The sequence below is a fragment of the Larimichthys crocea genome, chromosome II (genome assembly GCF_000972845.2).
Source record: "Larimichthys crocea isolate SSNF chromosome II, L_crocea_2.0, whole genome shotgun sequence".
Lineage (NCBI taxonomy): Eukaryota > Metazoa > Chordata > Actinopteri > Sciaenidae > Larimichthys > Larimichthys crocea.
Window position 1 is genome coordinate 11504056 of NC_040012.1, and position 20154 is coordinate 11524209.

The 20154-nt window shown below is 38.5% G+C and overlaps 1 protein-coding gene across 2 annotated transcripts; it reads left to right on the plus strand.

The window, feature by feature from the left end:
- The first annotated feature begins 3663 nt into the window (after positions 1–3663).
- rb1cc1 (RB1-inducible coiled-coil 1) lies at positions 3664–18511 on the plus strand. Of its 2 annotated transcripts, none has more exons than XM_027289292.1 (23): positions 3664–3777; positions 6230–6347; positions 6440–6566; positions 6656–6826; positions 7037–7239; positions 7319–7736; positions 7835–8005; positions 8096–8280; positions 8430–8616; positions 9289–9370; positions 9502–9566; positions 9670–9773; positions 10267–10393; positions 10541–12465; positions 12573–12759; positions 14085–14193; positions 14317–14611; positions 16065–16116; positions 16217–16264; positions 16680–16738; positions 16936–17063; positions 17277–17347; positions 17587–18511. In XM_027289292.1, exons 2-23 carry the CDS (start codon positions 6277–6279, stop codon positions 17662–17664), a joined length of 4863 nt encoding a protein of 1620 aa, XP_027145093.1. In that variant the 5' UTR covers positions 3664–3777; positions 6230–6276; the 3' UTR covers positions 17665–18511. The 2 variants fall into 2 exon arrangements, with proteins under 2 accessions (XP_027145093.1, XP_010727488.3); XM_010729186.3 differs by lacking the exon at positions 3664–3777 and adding an exon at positions 4275–4634.
- Positions 18512–20154: the final 1643 nt, after the last annotated feature.

Here is a 20154-nt window from a genome sequence, read left to right on the forward strand (position 1 = left end):
TGGACACATAAAATCATAAAATTACCAGAAACTATTACTGAACAGTCTCACATAAAGATTTCAAAATATTCCTATAGAATTTAATTTCATTTAAGCTTGTGTACACACGATGGATAAGAAATTACTCATCAATAAGAAATATATAGAAGAAACTCATGAAGTCATGCTGGTGTTAAAGAGTCTGACAGCTGAAGGACCTGTGGTAGCGCTCCTTCTTACTTGGTGGGAGCAGCAGTCTGTTGCTGAAGGAGCTGTCTAACGCCTCCACATGTCTCATGCAGGAGGTGAGAGCAGTTGTTCATGATTGATGTCAGCTTTGCTAACATCCTCCTCTCCCATCACTTCCACTATGGAGTCTCAGTCCAGGACATAGTGCCATAGAAAGTCTTTAACAGAGACACGTTTGATGAATAAACATGCACATAGATAACAGTCACTGTAAGTGGTCTGTTTAGTGTCCTGGAGGACCTGTATCTAACGGCTCAAAAACATACCTAACATTGCATTATTACCTTGATTTGTCATAACTCCTAATTGATGAATTCCTTATAAACATGATTTTGAGCTTGCTTCAGATGTCTACTGCAGAAAATGATAAATGATAGAGATGCACATGAACTTTGTCAAACATTATATTAACTATATTTCTATTTCTCTTCATACTGTTTGTACTGTACATGTACCATACAAGAGCTCTCTAGGGATACTAACTGTTCTAACTGTAGAATTCTGCAGAGAAGGAGTAGGAATATATACACGTATACTTCCTCCTACTCTTTTTTGAACGTGTAAGATTTAATTTGTGTTTTCACAGTAAAACACAGTCATATTTCAGGGCGAAATCTTTATCTGTATGACATTTTTATGGCGGAATTTACACAGAATAAAGTAGAACAACAATAAAAAAAATAATGAAGTGATATATGACGTGTGAGAGGAAGAGATTAGAGGAAGAAAACTCCTGTTTGTTTCCATTTGATATCTTTGGGTGGAATAATATGATAAAGAGGCCCGCAGATAATATTATTGCGATACAGTGACCTCTAGGGGGAATTTTGTTTATAAAACATTACAAGGATTAAAAGGTTAGTTAATCTAAAGGATAATTAACAAACAAACAGAAATGATCATGCAGCGATAATGCTCCATGGCTATGCCATACACATTTTGTTCCACAAACATGCCCTCTCAATTACATCTTATTTACACTGCACACAACTGATGGCCGATAGTGGAATTAGTCATCATTTTGATTAACTAACTCCTGATGGTTAGATTTGTTTAATTTAAAATATGATGTACAAAAAGTACAGAGATTACCTCATCATCCACCCTGGGAACCTTGTATTGGTTCCTCAAAGAACCATTTATTATCAAGTTCTCCTAGACATTAGTGGAAATAGTATTTGCAATTGTGTTCATTAAAGGTGCAACATATAATAATTTGAATTAAAATGTTTTTTATAAATACAACACTGTGTAAATTACTTTAAAAAGGACATTCAGTAAAGTTATTTATTACTTCTCATCATTACTAATTGCTCTCTATATAATTATTAAAATAATAAAATAATTTCTACACACAGTTATAAGTTAGTCTATAGGTAAGGCATATAGCAGCCATTAGTTAGAGCCATACATACTTCAGGTTCACAATAAGGCTGTTTAATTGTGTTCAAAAGGTCTCTTTGTTTTTTTGTTTTTTTTTATCATAACCAGCTCACATTGCTGCAAACTTAAAGCTCTTAAAAGGAACCAGTTTTTCTTGCAGTGTATATTAAAATCAGCACAGCTGTCTTTGATTAGTCATAGTATTAATGATTATACTATAATTTATGACAGTCTTTGTAAAGAGCATTCAGGGTGGGATACAAAAGAAAGGAGATGAATGACAACAGCCTGCGTGCATTGATTGTGGTCTTCAGTAATAAAAATACACTAAGGGTAAAATGTATTGATTGTTTGTTTGGCTGGATGTCAGATATTTGTATTAATGTACCTTCTTCTTTCTTTTTTACATTGACCACAGCAAATGAAAATCAGATGCTGCAACTTTGCACATATGTGATTTATTTATTAATTTACAGTTTGAATCATATTTCCTCTCCTTTAAATGTCTTCAAAGATGCTTAATAAGGGGGGAAAAAAACGATGAATAACAAGTTTTAATTTAAAAAAAAATCAGCTTGAGCTGCCGGAAAATCCCCCAAACTAACTACCCTCTGCAGCAATATTGGATCATCCACACACTGCAGCCTCACATTAGCCACACCCCTTCTCATGTTGCAGCAAAACACTCCACAGCGTTTTTTTCCTCTTATTTTCCCAGCATACACCTGGAGGAGTACAGTGACGAACACACACACGAATGGGCAGTTTGACTCTGCTGTAAGAACCGATTCTTTTGAATCTGTTCAGTGGGACGCACATCTTTTATTTGTTAATTTAACTCCAGTTGGCTTATAGGTCATGTAACCAAAAGAAACAACAACTATTAAAGAATAAAATTATGTTTATATGAATAAAAATATGTGTTAGTTTAGATTATATCTGATTATGATTTTGAAATACTGATGAAAATTATTTGATTTTATTCTGAAGGTAGTAAAAATAGCAATATGTATGCATATAAATTCAGAATAAAAAGGTACAGCTCCTAACTTTCTAAAAATATATATGAAATGATGTACAAATGCACAAATGATTTTGAAATATTGATGAAAATTATTTGATTTTATTCTGAAGGTAGTATTATGGCAAGCCAAAGGAAATGAATGAATGAATGGAAGTGAATAAATATCAGAATCTTTTATTAAATAAATAAATATATACATTTATTGAAGATCAAGAGATTAGTGTTTAAATGTAGCCCTTATTAAGGTAGCAAAGTAAAAGCTTCATTCGTCCTTCATGACAGCTATATTTAAATATAAAACTTATATAATTCGACATATGTAGTCTGACAAAACCTTTTAAAAAGTCTGCTAAAGGACACTCAGCTCTGTAGCCACTGACATTGTGTGTGTATGTTATGTGCTATTGTGTGTAACTTTGTGATTTGTATTATGTGTCCTGTGTGTTTTTTGCTTTGTACTGTTTGTTATTGTGCTGTAATATGTTTTAATTGTGTCTGCCGAAGGGACTGCAGATGGAAAGTAGCTCTCTTAATACTGTACATGGTCCCATTAAATAAATAAATTGATAGATTGAAGTGTTTATTTCGAATATGCAAAAAATAGAAATAAGGCAAAACATTTAAACATAGAAATATATGGAAGAATTATCCTGTCTTTATTCAAGAGCGCACATTTTCAGTTTGAGAGCATGATTTCTCCTTCTCGTGCTCAGATTTATTGTCCTCGTGCTCATATTTTGTGCTCGCACTCAAATCTAATGTGCTCGCGCTCAAAACACGCTTTTTGGGCGCCTCGCAGAGGCGGGTATATGGTCTGTTTGTAAAACTGCCTCTCTTAAAAATACAGTTCACCATACTAGCCAGCTATGTTAATGTTATCCTCAAGTCATTATCATCATAGCTTATTTTATATTATACCTTTTTAATCACGTAGCCTAGCCTATTCACTCATCATCTCTTGTTAAACGTTACAATAAGAGAATTACACGGATTCTATTACGGTAACAGTCATCAATTAATTTTATTTTAAAATCATAATATGACATGCAGCAAGAGGGCAACGGCCGGGATGCGAACCGGCATCCCATGGTTCAAAACACAACAGGTGGGGCAGTACTTAACCACTCAGCTACTTAACACAGGTAAGTTGTCAGTTGCAAGTTTCCTTGCAACTTGTTTAAATATTCCTGATACTTATAGATAACTAGAATATATGTGTATGAATAAGCTCCTATAATTTTAGATGTAGCCTACTGAAATAATGCAATATGTATGCCTATAAATTCAACTCCTAACTTTCCAAATATATATGAAAGTTGCAAGTTGACCTAACTAAAATAACAACAAAACAGATAGGTTAAGGTAGCAAAGTAAGAGCTTCATTCATCCTTCATGACAGCTATATTTAAATATAAAATGTGTATAATTAAACACATGTAGTCTGACAAAACCCTTTATAAGCTCCTATAATTTTAGATGTAGCCTACTGAAATAATGCAGATATGTATGCATATAAAATCAGAATAAAAAGGTACAGCTCCTTAATTCTTAAAATATATATATGAAAGTTGCAAGTTGACCTAACTAAACTAACTGAGTTTCCTGTGGATGTCCACTGAACGGATCGTTCACGGGCCGCCCATCAGCAGATGACAACAACAAAACAGACAGAGCTACTGAGAGGGTGTTAGCGTAGCTAGCGTTAGCTACCTGAGATAAACAACTGGTGGTTTTGTCCGTGTGTCACACCATCTCGACCGGGGGTTTGCCAAATTAGAAATTCACGTGACAGCGATGTGGTCAGTCTGTACAAGTAACCATGGCTGTCAGTTGTTTTAATCTAGTTTAGTCTGGCTGACGTTAGGCTCAGCTAAGCTAGCTCTATGTATGCCAAGCTAAAACAGGTTAGCTAGCTAGCTCGGTTGCTAGCCTGTGAGCTAGCCACAACTCGCCTAGGTTGAGGTGGAGACCAAGAGCAGGGAGATGCGAGCAAAGTGAGGTAAGACCAACGAAATCACCCTTTTAATCAATTCGCCGTGGGTTAACATCCTTACACCAATGTGAATCTAAACATCTTATTTGTTATTTTTGCCACATTTGTCAAATTCATCGACGTTAGACGGCGCTATCCTGCGCTAGCCTGACAACTGTTTTAGCTGGTAGCCAGTTAGCGCAGTCAGCGGGTTATTATTGACCACTGTACCCATGATTAACCCCGGAGGCCTCGAGATGAATATCAACGGACAAGTGTCAGTGTTGTCAGTGCCTAAAGACGGCAAATATAAGCAGTTTGTACCCGGGTATGATGAAGAGGCCCGCAGACAGGTATTAACGGCAATTAGCACAGTCTGTGATAGCGAGTTAGCTGGTGAGGAGGTGTTTTCATGTTGTCACGCTAACAACAGTTAACAGTAAGTGGTTAGTTAGATTGGATATACTTTATTCATCCCACCACGGGGAAATGTACTTGTTACAGCAGCAGAAGAAAGTGTAGCATACACTACATAATTAGAAAAAAAGTAGAAAAGGCAAAAAAACAACACAATAAACAGACAGAAATATCTATAACCTACACAATAAACACGAAGAACAATCAACCTTCAAAACAGACAAGTACTGAGGATAAAAGTGGCATGATATATAAAAAGAGTATTGTAATGTAAAGTGACCATAGTGTAAAAAGTAGTGTAAAGTGACCATAGTGTAAAGTGACCATAGTGTACGAAGTAATGTAAAGTGACCATAGTGTAAGAAGTAATGTAAAGTGACCATAGTGTAAGAAGTAATGTAAAGTGACCATAGTGTAAGACGTAGTGTAGTTAACGCTAGTTTGTAACGTCTTTTAACTTGGTGTGTTTGTGTCAGTGCAGACTTCTGGCTTGCCTCTCTCCAGATAAACGTCAACAAACGTGAAGTCTCTACTTCTTCTTCTTCTTTAGGCAGTTTTTTAATGTGTGTCTTTGTCTTACATTAGACTCACATATTGGATGACTGCTTACATGTGAAAGCACCTGACAGTAGCCAGTGACTCAGCTAATAAGCTGATCATTTAGTCAGTAGTAGTTGTAGTAGTAGTAGCAGAAGAAGAAGAAGTTGTTTATACAAGTTTATGTGGAATAATAATACATTTATTTCATAGGCGCCTTTCTGTCACCTTACAATAAATGAGAGTAGACAGCAAATAACAGAAACAAACAAAAATAACGATAAAAGTATATCAAATTACAAGAATACAACATTAAAAACAGGTTAAAATAGGACAATGCAATTGAATCAGATAGAAAAAGGCTATTTTAAACAGGTGGGTTTTAAGTGCAGACTTGAATTGTGAGAGTGAGTTGATGTTCCTTATGACGGGGGGTAAAGAGACAAAAGACAAAGACATGTTGGCCTTTTGTTGAACTGTTATATAAATCATCTAAAGACACACACTGTAATTGCACATAATTATACTTTGTGTATTAATCAAGCGGCTTTGTGGCATTGTGGTTTGAGTAGCGTCACCTCGCACTTGTTTAACAATAAAAAATACTTCATAAACTGACATTATTGAATATCTTATGTTCACATTTATGTTTTTTTTTCCCCCCACAGTGTCTTGAATGACTAAATGAGCAAGACAGGCAAGCGCGAAGTTCAACATGAAGTTATATGTGTTCCAGGTCAACAATGGCAGCACATTGACATTTGACACTGACCTTGCTGTCCAAACGTAAGAACCCAGTATTTTGCCTATTTTAGTCCGAGATATTTGTCAGCACATCTCAGCTGTTGTGATCTAAATAAAGTCTCCCTTTGTCTTAGTGTTCTAGAGCTTAAACATGCCATCCAAGCCAAATACAAGATTGCAACTCAACATCAAGTCCTTGTCGTCAATGGAGGGGAATGTATGGCTGCAGAGCGCCGTGTCTGCAGCTACAGTGCTGGCACTGTGAGTTCATACAGTTTGTTTGTTTTTGTGTCATATAGAGGCTGCCTACATGATGTTCTGATTGCTAACGTCCTACCATTGATTTTTAGGAAACCAACCCCATATTCCTGTTCAACAAAGAGATGATCCTGTGTGACCGGGATCCAACAATCCCCAAAACCACCTTCTCGATCGAGAGTGAGATTCAGGTTAAGGTGGAGGAGTCTCTACTAATGCCAGCCGTCTTTCACACTGTTGCCTCACGAACACAACTTGCTCTGGTAGTTATCTATTTATATTTTATTTTTTAAAAGTTGACCTTCTTTGCAGCACCTGTGACATTGCTTTTTGTACACAACCTTTTTACGAGATTAACACATTTTTACTTGACTTAAATATCTTTACGTATAATATAAAATCATAGTAACTAATCTATTGAATATGTAATGTTCCTAAGTTGCTCTGACATTGTTGTTTTTTTGCTCCTCCAGGAAATGTTTGAAGTTGCCAATAAACTTAGCTCTTTTTGTGAACGTTTGGTTCATGATGAACACCTTCAACACCAAGGCTGGGCTGCTATTATGGCTAATCTGGATGACTGCACTCTGTCTTATCAGAAGTTGCTCATGAAATTTGACACTGCATATGTAAATTATCAACGTGACCTGGAAGAAATTAAGGCGAAACTCTCAAAGTAAGTGCAGAGAACACAGAGAACGTGATATTTTGTACTTGTTTTATGCTAAAGTATTAACTTGATGTCTTGGTTACAGGTTAGGGACAGCAGTTTCCGTGATGGCCAGGATACCTCTGCTGGAGTGTTTGACCAGACACAGTTACAGAGAGAGCATGGAGAAGTCCAGCTCGACCCCAGAAAAGGATTCAGATGAGACTGAAGAAGAGAAGTCCACTGACTCTGTGCTCTACACCGCCGGTGCGCAGAGGCCTTCTAAGTTATCGCCATCCTTCTCTGCTTCGGGGACAGCAGCCACACATGAACCAGCTGGAGACCAGGAAACAAATGAAATGACTGACAGCGGTGGACTCAGAGCTGCGCTTTTGGATGACGACACTCCAGAGTTCGCCAACCCGTCCTGCTTCAACGTCACGCTGTTAGACTGGATCAACGTGCAAGACAGACCCAACGATGTGGAATCAGTTGTGAGGAAATGCTTTGACTCTATCAATAGGGTGAGTCACCGGTATATGAATAAACATGCCCGTAGTGCTGGAAAAATGTTGTCACAAAGTGTCGTGGAAACAAATCTTTAATGAAATGTTTCTTTCAGCTTGACCCTCGGATCATTCAGCCCTTCTTGACGGATTGTCGCGACACAATTGGCAAGCTAGATAATCAAAACATGAAGGCCATCAAGGGGCTGGAGGACAGGTTGTACGCTCTAGACCAAATGATTGCAAGCTGTAAAAAGTTGGTGAATGAACAGAAAGAACTTGCTCAGGTATGTAGTGTAGTAAGAGACTAACACTATCAAATTACACTCACTTCTATTTTCTTTTTATGATTTGTGCTTACATGTTATCTCTTGCAGGGATTTTTGGCCAATCAGAAGCGGGCTGAAAACCTGAAGGATACGTCTGTTCTGCCTGACTTGTGTCTGAGTCACACCAACCAGCTGATGATCATGCTGAACAACCACAGGAAGCTGCTGGACATCAAAAAGAAGTGCACCACTGCCAAACAAGAACTCGCAAACAACCTTCAAGTCCGACTGAAGTAAAAACACTTTGTCCCAGATATTTAATGCTTCATAACTCACTGCTTTCTGTAAAATTTCTGTTGAATTTACGCTTATTGGTTTAAAAAAAATATCAGTCAAGAGAGATACGTTTGCATCTTTAACGCTGCTCATAATTTTGCATTAGATGGTGCTGCTACGTGATGCTCCACGCAGACCAGGATGGAGAGAAGCTTCAGGCTCTACTCAGACTCCTGACAGAGCTAATGGAAAGAGTTAGGGTGGTGGAGGCCCTCAGTACCGTGCCCCAGATGTACTGCTTGGCAGTGGTGGAAGTCGTCAGGAGAAAAATGTTTATGCGCCACTACAGAGAGGTCAGTGCTAAAAATACAATTATTGGACATTAATTACATGTTCAGATGCAAATACTTTGTGTTTCACTGGTGTTCCGGTCCTGTGTCTTTGCTGGAACTGATCTTGATGCTCTTTCATGTGGGACATCCTATTCCACATGCTCATGAAAGACCACAATGTGGTTTGGAAGTTGTGTGATTGGTGGCCTCTCCCATCACATTAGCATAAGGCCAAAACTTTTATCAGCTCTGTAAATCTTTCCAAGATCCCCTGTGTACATATTACGCTTCAGTGGCTCTCTTCTGTCTTTGTATTGCAATATCTAAATGTGAGTAAGAGTGGGAGTTGATTTTTATCATATCTGTCTGCTTTTATTGAGCTGATTTTATTTTTCCGTTGTTGTATTTCCGTGTGCACCCTTTTTTTTTTTGCTTTTGCGTTCTACTTTTCGAAATCTAATCTTATCTTAAACCAACTCGACTTCCTTCTCTTGTGTCATCACTATAATCCGACATTGACTGTGCAGTGAACGTGCATGAAACAAACAGTTTTGACATTTAAAATCTGAATAGAAAACCGCTTTTGTAGCTGCAACATTAAAAAACATGCGTAGGAATGTCCTGAAAGTGCACATTGACAGAAACACAATTATCACTTTGTTGTTGTACAATCTTTACTATTATTCTTTTCAGTGGGCGTACGCACTTGTGAAGGATGGAAAACTACTGTACGAGGCGGAGAAGTTCAAAAGGGAATCCTTTGGGAAACTCTTTAGTAAGTGTTTTGTTTTTTGTTTTTAAAGCTGATGACATTTGAGTTGTCACCGTTGAGCAATGTGCTTTTGAAACAACAACAACGTTCAAACCGAGATCAGAGTTTTGATCTTTTTGCTTATTTCCTTTCAGGGAAGTCTTTCCTCAGAAATCGTTTGTTTAGAGGACTCGATTCATGGCCTCCAACATCATTTTGTGTAAGTTAGAATCAAAGCCCATTTTGACAAAGTGTATGTTATCATTATTTGCCCGGTATTTTAAGGCGTCTCTTCTTTTGCTCTGTTAAATTATTGTTTGTAGACTCGAAAGCCCAGAAGGTTTGACGATGAACTTCCAGACATCTCTGTGGAGGACCTTCAGTACTTGAAATCTTGTTGTCCTCTCGAGGTGCAGCCTTTCCTTATGTAAGTCACTGTCCTCAGTTAGAGAAGTCAACACGGCCAGAACAACTTGTGAAACTAAATATATATATTAATAATCATAATATCGATGGTGATAATGATAAAAAATTAATCAGAGAAAACAATAATCCCAGTCTTCTTCACATTGAGTGTTTAAACACTACTAGATAATCGGTCAAGTCAACATAGATTAGCCCTAAAATTTAGTGAGATCATAGTCTGGGTATGTCTGGTGAGTAAAGGCTGTGCTACAGGACACTGTGCATGAAATGCATTTGATATACAGACTGTTTTTTTTATGTTAAAGCTCTAAATTACCTAATATTTATAAAATAGTATTGATTACTTTATAGCCTGATCCTGTCAAGTGGAAATTGGCCTGACACCTAGCCATTGTAGCACTATGTTGTAGACCTCTGCCCTCAGACTGTTGGTACTAAGAGATCTAAAACATCTTAATCTAGTTTTGAAGTTTCCTAATGTGTTTTTTCTGCAGGGTTCCCACAATGTGTGACTTCGAGCCCTTAAACCGCCACGTAGAGACACTTCACCAGCTGGTCCAAGCTGCACAGAGTGTGGATGAGATGTCTCAAACTATTACTGACCTGCTAAATGAACAAAGGGTAATGAATGCTTCATTATTTGTGGTATTTAAGTATAAATATAGATATGGTGCTTACTGTTCTTACACATAGCATGATTTTGGTCTTCTCATTTATTTATGTAGTAACTATGTCCCCTCTCTCCTTTCATCTGTTCTGTCTTTGCAGGCATCCTATAGTCGGAGCACTCACAGATCATCTGTGTTTACCCCACAGTCCGAAAGCATACCAGGGACCACAACACCGATGTCCTCCAAAACCCCATCCTCTCTTAACCTTCAGGGACCCAGCTGCCAGCCTCTACATGTTCCCGTCCCAGCTCCTCTAGAGGACTTATCCCCAGACAGCATAGATGCACAGACATTTGACTTTGAAACCATCGGTCATCCGAACATGGATCCAGTCCTGCAGCAGGGATCCCTTGACTTGGATTCTTTAGCAGAGAGTCCTGAATCCGACTTCATGTCTGCTGTTAACGAATTTGTGATTGAAGAGAACCTGACCTCTCCAAACCCCATCAGTGACCCTACCAGTCCTGAAATGATGGTGGAGTCACTGTACTCTTCAGTCATCAACGCCATTGACAACAAGCGAATGCAAGATACCACAACACTAGAAAGGGAGAACTCAAGGATCACCGTCCTCAAACAAGTTATTGACAAGTACCAGTCAGCTGCAGAGGAGTCTCATTCCAACTTAAAGAGTGTAAAGGAAGACCTCTATCACTTAAGAGGCATGGTGTTAAAAGAACAAAATGACTTTGGCTTTGTCTTACGGAGTGTGACCACAGAGGTGCGCAACATTGTGGACAATATCTGCCAGACCCGCGACCTGGAACAGAAGGAGCAGCATCAAAGTGAGCTTCTCTCCCTTCGACAAGAGCTGGAGAAGCAAATTCAGACACTAACAGAGGAAAACCAAGTTAACCAGAATATTGTCCGAGATGTCCAACGTGCAATGCTGGAGCTGGAGGGGCTTATGGAGCGCAAAGAGAAAGAGCTAACTCAGCTCGAGAATGAGAAAGAGAGGTGGGTTGAGACAGAGAGTAACCAGATAGATAGGATCAGAAACCTGGAGCAGATGATCAGTGAACAAGCTGAGGAGATCAAGACACTCTCAGATGTGAGAGATTCTCTGACCAGCCAGCTTCAGAATCTGCACTTTGAGATTGAACGTAGCCAGCAGAAGATTCGGCAGGAGCTGGAAGCTGCTGAGCAGTCCCACTTAAAGGAGCTGGAGGACAGAATGAAGCAGGAACACAAGGCAGGACTGGAGAGTCTTACCGAGGAGAACCAGAAAGCTCTGGAACAACTGGCTGCAGAAAATGGTGCAAAGTTAAGCGAGGCAGCTGATCACTATGCCACTGCACTTAAAGAGAAGGACAACCAAATGAAGGACTTGGAGGCTCGTAGTACTGAGCTTGCAGAACTCCGTTGCAAACTAGAGGTGGAGCTAGCCCTGAAAGAGTCAGAGACCGAGGAGGTGAGGCTCTTATTTGAGGAGGCTAAGGTTCAGCAGGCAGAGGCTGTGAAGTCCCAGGTTGAGGCTGAGACCAAAGTCCTTAGTGAAGAGCTGGCAATTATCAAGAAACAGCTTCAGGTAAAAAATGAGGAGTATGAAGTGGATCTAGCGGAGCTGAGGACTCTCATGAGGATCGAGAAGGATCACTGCATCTCAGAGCTGGTGGACAGGCATGAGGAGGAGACTATTTTGTTGCGCAACGAGCTCTCCTCTCTGCAGCACCAAGCCCAGGATGCTGAGAAGAACCACGCTGACCTGCAACAGAAACTTAAGCTGGAAGTGGACCAGCAAGTGGCTGCTCTGACTGAAGAGAAAGAAAAGCAGTTGAGGAGTTTTCAAGAACTGGAGCAGGAGTTGAGGACTGTTATCAGCAATTTGCAGGCAGAAAATGACCTGCTCTCCATAAAACTAGAGCAGGACAGACAAGCAGTCGAGAAAGAAGACGCCTCTAATGTTGCATCACCAGATGCCTTTAAAGAGTTACAGCAGCAGAAGGAGGAGATGGAGAAGAGACTCTTAGACAGAATTAAACAACTTGAAAGTGAGCTTCATGAGAGACAGTCCTCAAAAAGGTAAGTGTTGGAACATTTTAATCTGCTTACATTCAAAAGTTACACTTATCTATGTCCATATTACATCACTTCTTTGTCATAATTATGTATTTTTTTTTGTCTCATAGTGATGAAGGGTCGCTGCTTCATGCTGAGGAGGGCGCAGAAGCCGGAGCACCTCTGTCTCTGGACTCTGCGCTACAAGAGCAGCTCCAGCAGGAGAGGGCCTCCCTGCAGTCCCAGCTGGAGCTCCTGGAGAAGAAGAAGAACGAGGAGATACAGAACGTCAAGACGTCACTGATCGCGGAGCAGCAGGTTTGTGTTTGGGCTGTAAACAGGCATCTTTGTGATGCGTAGTGGTAACAAAGCTTTATTTAAGTTTCTCGCAAGACAAATGTATCGTGGATCGTTGCCATAACTGATGACATATCGCACATAAAATACAGCTATGCATCAGTATCCACTTAGCTCTTAGGATACTATTAATTTGTCCTTCCCATTATCTATGAGGGAAGACTAAATATTTAAAAACACATTTCAGTATAACCTACTACAATTCAACAGCACGTTAAGCTGCAGGCTCCAAAACGACTATAACATTTAACCAACGCGTGTCTGGCTGCGGCGGTGCTGGCTGTCACTCGAATCAGTCAAAACTTCCACAGTCAGCCTGAAATATCACCGAAACTGAGACTTTCCATGTGGATTCATGTATCAAACTCTGATGCTCCACCTGTTCTTTTCTGGCTTTGTTTATTTTATGTAGCCAGCTACTAAATCTGTGTCTGGCTCAGTTTACGTTGCAAAATAGTTTTATTTGCTTTATGTCCGATGGTTACACCCCAAACACACCGCCTGAAAGTAGCTTGTGTTGCGGCTGTTGTACTAAACCGCTGTAGTTTTAGCGAGGCGTACCAAATAAACTGACAACTGAGTGTATGTAGTGCCGTGTGAATGCTCTCTGAATCACATTTAAGCACCATCTAGTCAACTTTAAACAGAGTAACGATTTGCTTTGTAACGCAATCCAATATAGCAGTGCCCACTTTGCGAAGCCTTTTTAATTTTTAATCGTTATTGACAGTGTCACTCTCAGACAGCTGCATTCAAGCCTCACATCAACAGATCCGTCTCAGATTCATTCGTCCGGCACATTCATTTTTTCTACTCTTCCGTGGTCCGTCGGATCACTTTACACCGAGAGATGCCCAAAGGGCAGCAACATTTCACAAATTGCTCTCTTGCTCCACGTTGCAGAGATTTCTGTGAATCTCTGGAGATATTGGACCCCCCTCCTCTCTCTCTCTCTGTGTGTTGCACCACCCTTCATAGTTTAAGCTGATAAGAATTTTGTTTTGCACAAAATCAGATGTAATTATGTGGGCTTAAATGTTATTTCAGATAACAGAAAGTACAGCTTAATTATATTTAATTTGTGTTTTTTGTTACTGGGTGTGATAAAGAGATCAGATATGGAACAAATCAAACAAACAACTGTAACTCCCATGGGTGCGAGCCGATCTGCACGGTTAGAACTTCCCCTCAGATCATTTGTGCTTCGGTTTAAATCCTCTGTTGTGACTGAAATGGATGTTGAGCTTGCTAAAACTCTAAATTGTTTATTTTTTCTGTGTGTCTAGACTAATTTCAACACTGTTCTAACTCGCGAGAAGCTGAAGAAGGAGCAGATCATCAATGAGCTCACAGAGAAGTTGCGAAAAGTTACCCAGCAGCAAGAGAAGGACAAAGGTGAGTGCTGTAAAAACTGAGCTTTCTTCAACCATAAGCTGGTAATGTTAATGTTATACCTAATAAAGCATTGTATGTGAGCCAGCATGTCGCGTGTTTCTTATTTATCTTAATTTATTGCAGGTCTGATAGAGACTCTCTCTGAGGACCGAGCTAGTGTCATGCAGGAGAAAAAACACTTGGAAGAAGAGCTCAACCGCCTGCGCAGCACTGCACTGGTCTCCTCTGCCTTCTTCACTCCTAACCCCTCAGCTCAGGAGCTCTCAGAGGCTGGGGCAGCAGCAGCTAGAGCTCTGCCTCTTGTTGGGGCTTGTTCTTCTGAATCCATGGCTGATACTGACAGACTGGCCTCTGTAGCAGCCATACGAGATGACGAACACGTCGATTCAGCAGTGGATGCCAGCATGGTGACAGTCCAGTAAGCATCCTCTCTGGAATAAACGTGTTTGTGTTGATAGTTTGAGATGTATATTTTGTGTGATGATATAGTTTCATGTTTACATGCACACAAGAGACAAGGTTACTGGGAAGGAGTCAGGTTAAGCCGACACATTCACATGCATTACTTAACCAGATTATGGCCTGTGTCCTTTTTTATGTGTAGATTAAACTTTTAATACTCCATGTTGGGGGGAAAGCGCCACTGTAGCAGTTAATAAAACAAAAGAACACCAAACGAAGGAATAGACAGCAATTAATTTAATTTGTCATAATGATTACAGAGAAATAAAATCAGCTTTTAATGAGATTTTCTTCTATGATTTATCATAAAAGCACACCTTATTTTTTCAACCAAGACTGACACTTCATACTCTCTCTGTTGAATAATATGTGACACCAAAGCCAAAAGGGATTTTCCAAATCCCTGACAGGACAGTCTGTGTAGAGAAACACACAATTTTTCCTTACAGTGTATACATGTCTGAATTTTATTAATAATCCACTGATCAACTGTGGAAACTGAGTTACTTAGATTCAGGTTTCATTTTCAGGTGGTCTTAAAATTTAAAATAGTAATTTAAATACTATACTAATACAAATCTTACTGTGATAATTCTGTTTGTCAAGTACACGTTCTCCCCTTCAGACATCCGTTACACGGTGTGTACACAAAAAAAATCAGATTTCTTCAGCAGTGATGGAGCTCATGTTTCTTGTTTACATGACACTAACGCGATCAGGTTACTGGAGAAACACGACAATAAACAGGTCACTGTTATGGATTCAAACTTATTGCGTGTTTGAATCCATAACAATTGCTCGTCTCTTCTGTACAATCAAAAGGTTAACGTCACTCAAATGCAGCAGTTTCACCATCAGTGCAGTGCAGTGTAGTTTTCTCGTCACACTACGCTGCCAGTCTCTAATCTGTGATTTAGCTTGACCTGTCAACAGTGAAAACTAATTTGAAAAGATTACAATAGACATACTTTGTTCATTATATTTTCTGCATCATAATATGATTGCTCTTTTTAAGAATGGAGGCAGCAAAGATCAAACAACTACATTTTTAATGTTATCCATCACCGTATTATGTCAGTATTCTTCTTTATAAAGTATACAGCAGCAGCAAACGTACAGCAGACCTCAAAGAGGCTGCATTCGTACACAGTCACTGACAGACAGAGGTGTTTGCATCCTTGAAGAAGGATTTCAAAAGACCGATGTGTAAAATAAGAATGGATGGACAGAACAGTGGAACAAAGGCAGGCTAAGATCAGACAGTGTAAGTTTTTCCATTTATTACTATTGAGATTAATAGTAGTAACAAGACTAAAGATGATCAGTTTTATTTTTTCTACATAATACATAGATCTTTTGCTGACATTTTTCTGAGGACGTTTATCAATAATCTGATGTTTTGTCTCTAGTGATAACATCCTGATGTCAGAGGAGAAACAGCGGATACTCTTACTCGAGAGGGTAAATAGACACTCTGTATCTATCACGTTGCATTTCAGAGCACACGACACAATGTTTCTGGATATTTCTGTGTTTTTAATCAATTCAATATTTGTTTCAGACTTTACACATGAAGGAAGAAGAAAACAAGCGCCTCAGTCAAAGACTGGTCAGTTATTCATTATCTCTGTGGGCTATGTAACACCTGCTCCACTAGGTGGCAGTAGCATCAAAGAGTAAAATCCTGACCCAGGAGGCCAAAGAGCTCTGAAGGAAAAATATTTTTTTGTGTGTGTAGAGGGATGAATATTAGTAAAATTGTATGCTCAAAACAAAAAAATATGTGTTCTTATTTAAAATATATGCATTTGTGATTTGAAAAATTAAATTAACCAGCCCGAAGTGATTCACAAAATAAGATAAAACAGAAATTATATTGGGGTATAATTGTGTAAATAAAAGGTAAAGGTGCTAATAATGATTACAAAGCCCAATAAGACAAATGTTAGAAGTCGTCTGTATCCAGTGTTGTTAACCCTTCAACATGAACATGTGTAACGTTGTCCTAATCTTTTTCTTTGTAGATGTCTCAAAGCATGTCGTCTGTGTCATCACGGCATTCAGACAAAATCGCCATCAGAGAGTAAGTGGGGGAGAAAAAAAAATAACACATGGGCTTTTTTTTGTTTCTGGCTAAAACTCTGTCCGCCATTACATACAGTGTAATTATACACGTTATTGAGTAATTACGATTCATGTATTTTTTGTTGTTGTTGTTAACAGTTTGCAGAACTCTGTCGTCATGCATTTATCTCTCTGTCCTTTCTTTTTATGTTTCAGTTTCCAGGTAGGCGATTTGGTCCTAATCATCCTGGATGAAAGGCATGACAACTATGTGCTGTTCACAGTCGGTCCCACCCTCTACTTCCTCCACTCAGAGTCTCTCACTGCACTGGACCTCAAACCAGGTCAGCTCTCGGCACAGACCTTGAATTTCTGAATTTTTACAAATAAAATAAATACACGTCAGTGAAAGCTGTTAGAACAATGACACTGTATAATGTATGTACATGTGGGTGTTTTGTGCTTTATTTTTTTATGCTACACATGAGCGTTTATCTGTGGTTTGCTGAGCGTTCAGCGAGTATCTGTTTAACACGTCCATTTGTTTTGCTGTTTAGCATCAGGGACCTCAAGACGGCCGTGGGTACTTGGAAAGGTGATGGAGAAGGAATACTGTCAGGCAAAAAAGGTACTAAATTCACCAATCAGTGTTTTTATTGATTATATAACAACTTATGTATATACTGACATAAATGAAGTGTGATCCAGGGAGTATTTATTTTTTGTGACGATTTCCACACTGAGTATGGATTAATTTTTTTGGACGTGTCTTGATCCATGTCAGCAATGCTGTTACGTTTGTGTGTGCATGGTTTGAACCTTCTTTCTGTCTCACAAAGCTTTCTTCTTTTTCTTTTTTTTTTCTAGGCCCAGAACAGATTCAAGGTTCCCTTAGGAACCAAGTTCTACAGAGTGAAAGCTGTTCCATGGAACAGAAAAGTATAATAGCCAAGTAATGAGCTAAAATGTATATTTATATTGCTTAATTTTTGAACAGAAACTTCACATCATAATTCATAACTCAAAAAATCGAAAGACCTTAAAAATGGAAAGAATTAAGATCGTCATCATGCTACTTTTTGAGTTTTCAGTTCAAAATCCCACCTGCTACCACTTTTTTTTGTTTGTTTTCTTTTAAAACCCAGATTTGTTATTGTGGACCAAATGCTATTAACTTTATTAGGGCATGGCCCTATACACTGTGGCATTACGCCATTTGACCTGTGTGTAAAATTGAGCAAAATTTGGATGTTACATATTAGTTCTCATTATCAGCATTTGTCCTTTTGTGGAAAATACTGTGTCATTATCAACATAATTAAATAAAAAAAATATACATTTATTATAAATGTTTATGGAGGAATGTTCATGGCATGCATATTGATATATTTTCTTTGATTTTACTTATCCAGATAAATGTTGTAGTTGGAAATGTAGTTAATGCTGTTTGTTACTCACAAAGCAGTGTGGCCCTCTGTCAATACTGAAATGTACATTTACGGCTGACTGATGGAAACAGTCGTCTTTGCAATCCTTGAAATGCACTTTCAAAAAACAATGCTTTTGTTGATTTGAAAAGGGAAGTTTAATTGAGCTGTCAGAACTAAGTAAATATATCAGCACAAACTTCTCACTATCATAGATTATTGATATGTAGAAAGGAATACTTTGTGACTGTGTTTCATTATCAGAAGAAGACATTGTACATTACCCATCAAATCACACATGTAACAATAAATGACTGTATTGTAAAAGATAGAGTTTTGAAACAATAAAGGATTGATCCCGAGCATATTCTGCCGTTTTTATTGTTGTTCTATATTTGGGAATTATATGTGAAAGATGAGTACATGATGCTGTTGCACTCGTTCATCATGGGGTTCAAAGTTTTCCTGGTTCATGGACAAAAACTCAGTAGACAATTGCTTATTTCCACTAAGGATCAGTCGCCTGATTATAGTTTATTATTAAATAAAATACAAAAAAACAAAACATTTAGCACACAGTAAAGCATTTTAATGATGCTTTTATAATTTTCTGGGTGGATTCAACGTGGAATAGCACAGTGTAGTTTATCCATTTGATTTAGCATTTTTTGCTTTTGTGGAAACATTAATGTTGGCACGCTGCTGCAGGAAACAGACTTCAAAAAGGCTTCAAATCGGGGCCCAAGAACGATGCGGCCCTCATGGAGAAGGAAGCCCACCAACATCACTTTCCCAGTTCACAGCGGGGAGCATAGCAGCTCTCCGCCGAGCACTCTCTACCATGTGGGTCTAGGGGTGTTTTAACAATGTTTAGCTCTATTTTCTCCATTTAGCATAAGCCTGTTGTCACATTTGGATGGCTCCTTCATAAATTGATGGTGTGATTCCTACAATTTCGGGACAGGCCTGAATGACAAAATATGCAACACAACATTCGATACCGAGGTGGCTGGCAAGCACCAACCATGTGCACTGGACAGGCTCTTAGTGTAAATGTTTACAACCCCCCACTGAGCTCAGTGCTGCTGGGAGTCACTCTCATCAGGCTGAATGGGATTTAACATTGCCATGTGTAGTCTGTAGCTAGTTCCTCCATTAAAACTGCTTTTGACTTGCTGTCAAACTTCTTTCAGTGACACTTTATAACTACTTATCTCCAGTACTGTATCGCACAATTTGATGCTGTTAATCTGCATGCTATGTGGTGTGAATCTCTGTTTCAAATCTATAATTTATTTAACAGAAAAAGCAACAGCAGAACTATTATATATAAAACACTACATGTTACAAGAGTTTTCTGTGGTATAAATAATTGAGTTTTTTTTATGTAGCTCTTATCAAATATAGAGATTACAGAGTGCTTTACGAGGAAATAAGACAAAAAAATACATGTACAAATTCATAATAGTAAGCCACAAAAAATCACAGACAGACATAAAGTCACTGACACATACACATAAAAACATATAACTTAAAGCCTTTTGATGAAAATACAAGAGGCAATTTATGATAAATATCTGTTCAAATGGACGAGATAATAACAAGTTGAACTTCTTGTACAGAGTTGATTGTACTGAGCGACTCTAAAATAAACAATATATTTACTTATTATTTATTTATAGAGCCTCTTACCATTTCCTGACTTCACTAGCAATATATCTTACACACATACACAAATAAATTCAAATTAATTTATTTTATCACTATCATAAAGTTCAAAAGCAAACTGAACTTTTCTTCTTTTTTTTTTTACGTACCAAAGCATTAAATTAATCACTTCAATAATAATAGAAAAAGACAGGTGTATTAATGCAGCTTTCAAATGCCATCAGCTGAAATTCAAAGACACATTATGATGGGCTTTCTCTGCATGTCAACATATGCTGGAGGCACTAAATTAAGGTCGAGATGAGTAAATGTGAAATATCAAAATGATGTCAGAGACAAC

Bases quoted from the DNA above. Each gene is read 5' to 3' on its own strand.
- rb1cc1 (XM_027289292.1), top strand. From the start codon at position 6,277: ATGAAGTTATATGTGTTCCAGGTCAACAATGGCAGCACATTGACATTT. The intron at 6,348-6,439 runs GTAAGAACCCAG...CCTTTGTCTTAG, and splicing joins ACTGACCTTGCTGTCCAAAC to TGTTCTAGAGCTTAAACATG. The intron at 9,371-9,501 runs GTAAGTGTTTTG...ATTTCCTTTCAG, and splicing joins ATCCTTTGGGAAACTCTTTA to GGAAGTCTTTCCTCAGAAAT.